General features: G+C 38.0%; 1 protein-coding gene across 1 annotated transcript; it reads right to left on the bottom strand.

Annotated features, from left to right (window-relative positions):
• Positions 1-1,923: 1,923 nt before the first annotated feature.
• On the bottom strand, positions 1,924-3,388 carry LOC100655230 (olfactory receptor 6C74-like). The gene has a single exon (XM_003405079.3). The coding sequence runs from the start codon at positions 3,048-3,050 to the stop codon at positions 2,088-2,090; it is 963 nt and encodes a 320-aa protein (XP_003405127.3). The 5' UTR covers positions 3,051-3,388; the 3' UTR covers positions 1,924-2,087.
• Between the last annotated feature and the right edge of the window lie 587 nt (positions 3,389-3,975).

Below are 3,975 nucleotides of genomic sequence, written 5' to 3'. Positions count from 1 at the left end.
CTAATTAGATAGTAGATAAGAAGTATTTTAGGTGAAGGGAAAGACAATACACAATACAGGGGAGGTCAGCTCAACTGGACTAAACCAAAAGCAGTTTCCTGAATAAACTGAACTCTTTGAGGGCCAGCATAGCAGGGGCTGAGGTTCGGGGAGCATGGTTTCAGGGGGCATCTAAGTCAGTTGGTATAATAAAATCTATTAAGAAATTATTCTTCATCCAACTTTGGAGAGTGGCTTCTGGGGTCTTAAAAGCTAGTAAGTGGCCCTCTAAGAAGTATCAATGGGTCTCAACCCCCCTGGAGCAAAGGAGAATGAAGAACACCAAAAACACAAGGTAATTATGAGCCCAAGAAATAGAAAGGACCACATAAACCAGAGACTACATCAGCCTGAGACCAGAAAACTTAGATGGTATCCAGCCACAAGAGATCACTGCCCTGACAGGAAATACAACAGAGACCTCCTGAAGAAGCAGGAGAGCAGTGGGATGCAGACCCCAAATTCTCTTAAAAAGACCAGGCTTAATGGTCTGACTGAGACTAGAAGGACCCCAGAGGTCATGTTCCCCAGACCTTCTGTCAGCCCAAGACAGGAACCATTCCCAAAGCCAACTCTTCAGACAGGGATTGGACTGGACTACGGGATAAAAATGATTCTGGTGAAGAATGAGCTTCTTGGATCAAGGAGACATATGAGACTATGTTGGCATCTCCTGTTTGGAGGGGAGATGAGACGGCGGAGGGTGTCAGAGGTTGGTCAAATGGATAAGAAAATAAAGAGGGGAAGGAAGGAGTGTGATGTCTCATTAGGGAGAGAGCAATTAGAGGTATATAACATATATACCAAGGTGTATATAAATTTTTGTATGAAAGATTGACTTGATTTGTAAAATTTCATTAAAGCACAATAGAAATTAAAAAAAATGTGGAGCAGAACTCAAATTCACATAAAAAGACAAGATTTAATGGTTTAACTGAGACTGGAGGAACCCTTGAAGTCATGGCCTCTTACACTTTGTTATCCCAGAAGTAAAACCATTCCCAAAGCCCACTCTTCAAAGATTAGACTGTACCATAAAACATAAAATAATTCTCTTGAATACTGTGCTTCTTAGTTCAAGCAGATACACAAGACCAAATGGGTGGCTCCTGTCCAGAGGTAGGACAAAAAGGCAGGAAAGGACAGGAGCTGGACGAATGGACATGGGAAACCTGGAGTAAAAAGGGGGAGTGTGCTGTCACATTACACGGATTGCAACTAGTGTCAAATAACAACACCTGTATAGATTTTTGTATGAGAAACTAACTTGAGGTGTTAGAAACGAACTTGAGCACGATTAAAAAAATAAATAAATCTTAAAAAAAAAAAAAGGATAAAAAGCCAGATTGAATACACAGTGGCTATTCGTGCATGACTTCAATCACTGACAGGAACTCTGATGGCACAGTGGTTAAAACGCTTGCTGCTAACCACATGGTCAGTGGTTTGAACACACCAGCTGCTCCATGGGAGAGAGATATGGGAGTCTGTTTCTGTAAAGATTTACAGCCTTGTAAACTCTAGAAGACATTTTCACTCTGTCCTAGTGGGTCACCATGAGTCAGAAATTTTGGTTGGTTTTTCAATCATTATCAAAACCAAAAAAACAAATTCTTTGCAGTCGAGTCGATTCTAATCCATAGTGACCTTATACGACAGAGTAGAACTGCTCCATAGGGTTTCCAGGGAACCCCTGGTGGATTCAAACTGCTGACCTTTCTGTTACCAGCTGTAGCTCTTAATCACTACGTCACTAAGGTTTCCAATCATTATCAGAGTACAAAAATTGAATAGATGCATATGTTAAAAGGGTAATCAATATAGGCTGCAATTTCATGGCACACTGTTTAAGAGCTATGTCTGGTAACCAAAGGTCTGCAGTTTTAATCTACCAGCCACTCCTTAGAAACCCTATAGGCCAGTTCTACTCTATCCTATAGGGTCACCATGAGTCTGAGTCAACCCTAAGGCAACAGATTTGGTTTGGTTTTGGTTAGCTATTGCAAGCTATTTTTATTCTAAAAAAGGTTTTATAAAAGTCAAAGATTCTATTTTGAGATAATAAAGATGCATTTTTTAATGATGTCCCTCAAGGCTTGTTTTGCTTGTTTGTTTCTTAGGGTGTATATAAAAGGATTTAGGACAGGGGCAACTGAAGTGTTGAGCACGGCTACTCCCTTGTTTAAAGCTACCCTGTCCTCTGCAGAAGGTTTTATATACATAAAAATGCAGCTGCCATAAGAGATAGAGACAACAATCATATGCGAGGAGCAGGTGGAAAAAGCCTTCTTCCTCTGCTGGGCAGAAGGGATCTTCAGAATAGTTCTTACAATATTTGCATAGGAGAGTATCACCAGAGCAAATGTAATCAGCAGTGTGAAAATTGCTAAGATAAAACTTAGCAATTCAATGACCCGTGTGTCAGTGCAGGAGAGTTTCAGGACAGGAGCGTAGTCACACAAAAAGTGGTCAATAACATTGGCATCACAGAACTCCAATCCTAGGCCCATAATGAGCGCAGGAGAGATTGTTAACAACCCAGCCACCCAGGAGGTAACGACCAGCCGGGTGCAGACTCTGCTGCTCATGATTGTTGCATAGTGAAGGGGTTGGCAGATGGCCACATAGCGGTCATAGGACATGGCTGCCAACAGGAAAAACTCTGATGCGCCCAAGAAGATGGCAAAAAATAATTGTGTCACACAAGCATCATAGGAAATCGTTTTATCCATAGTCATTATGCTGAACAGATGTCTAGGTATACAGACTGAAGTCATTGAGATTTCTAAGAATGAAAAATTCCTAAGGAAGAAATACATAGGTGTTTTGAGGTGGGAATCCAGTAGAGTGAGCAGGATAATGGTCAGATTTCCAATGACACTCAATAAATATGTTAGAAATAGAAAAAGGAAAATCACTATTTGCCAATTTGGATCATCAGTCAGACCTTGAAGAATAAATGTTATCACCATTGTATGATTTCTCATGGTTAAATTCCTTCTGAACTCCATCCAATCTGGGGAAGAGAAAAAAATGGATAATTAATTCTAAATTTAAAAAAGCATAAATGAATACAGATTAAAAATATATATATGGAAAATCAAGTAACTCAATTGAAATGCATACGATTTTTGCTCCTATGACTTTAACTGTTTCACACAGCAGTCAGAACCCAGACTTCATTATTATCACTCCTCTTTCTCTGGATAAGAATTTTCTAAATTTTCCCCTCAGATCTCCTTTACTTTGCGGAGAACGGCCCTTTCATTTCCTGTATAAGCATCTGCAAATTTGCCTGGTTTAAAGATTTGTCCAAGATGCTGAGAAATGATTCCTGCAAACTTACTGAATCCACCACAAAATAAACATACTTTTCAGGTAATGTAAAATATATGTATTGTTAACAGAATTTTCTGCTCAGTCTCTTTCAGTAAAAATGTAAAAAATGGTTGCATACTCATGATATATTTCTGGTTTAATCTTTGTATTCCTTGGTATTGGCAGTTAAAAATTTTAATGGAACAAACTTTCCTTAATTTTAGTTCAGTGTGTATTTCAAAATTAGTATACAAATATTAAATTGAAATTATATGTGAGATTTGGAATTATTTCACACAATTAGTTTCACTTTCAACTTCATGAATAGCTTTAACAATGAAAGCTTTACTTCAACTTAAACTTTACCAAAGTAAGAAATACTATTTTACACTTAGTGATATGAAAATACCCAAGCCTTTAATAAATATAAATGAAAATGTCCTAGTCAAATATAAATGAAAATTATTGTTCATATTGTTGTTCTAATCAACAAATTCAGACATCCTTTCAGGTATGTCCAGATATGTAGATACGTGTACGAGTGGCACAAATATTCTTTTTGTTTCTAAATATGAATTCAATTGGTTGAATCTTCTGGTGATATTTTCAGAATAAAAC

The sequence above is a fragment of the Loxodonta africana genome, chromosome 4 (genome assembly GCF_030014295.1).
Source record: "Loxodonta africana isolate mLoxAfr1 chromosome 4, mLoxAfr1.hap2, whole genome shotgun sequence".
NCBI lineage: Eukaryota > Metazoa > Chordata > Mammalia > Proboscidea > Elephantidae > Loxodonta > Loxodonta africana.
This window is presented reverse-complemented; position numbering and strand designations above follow the sequence as displayed.

Excerpts from the sequence above, each read along its gene's own strand:
- LOC100655230 (XM_003405079.3), bottom strand. The coding sequence starts at position 3,050 with ATGGAGTTCAGAAGGAATTTAACCATGAGAAATCATACAATGGTGATA.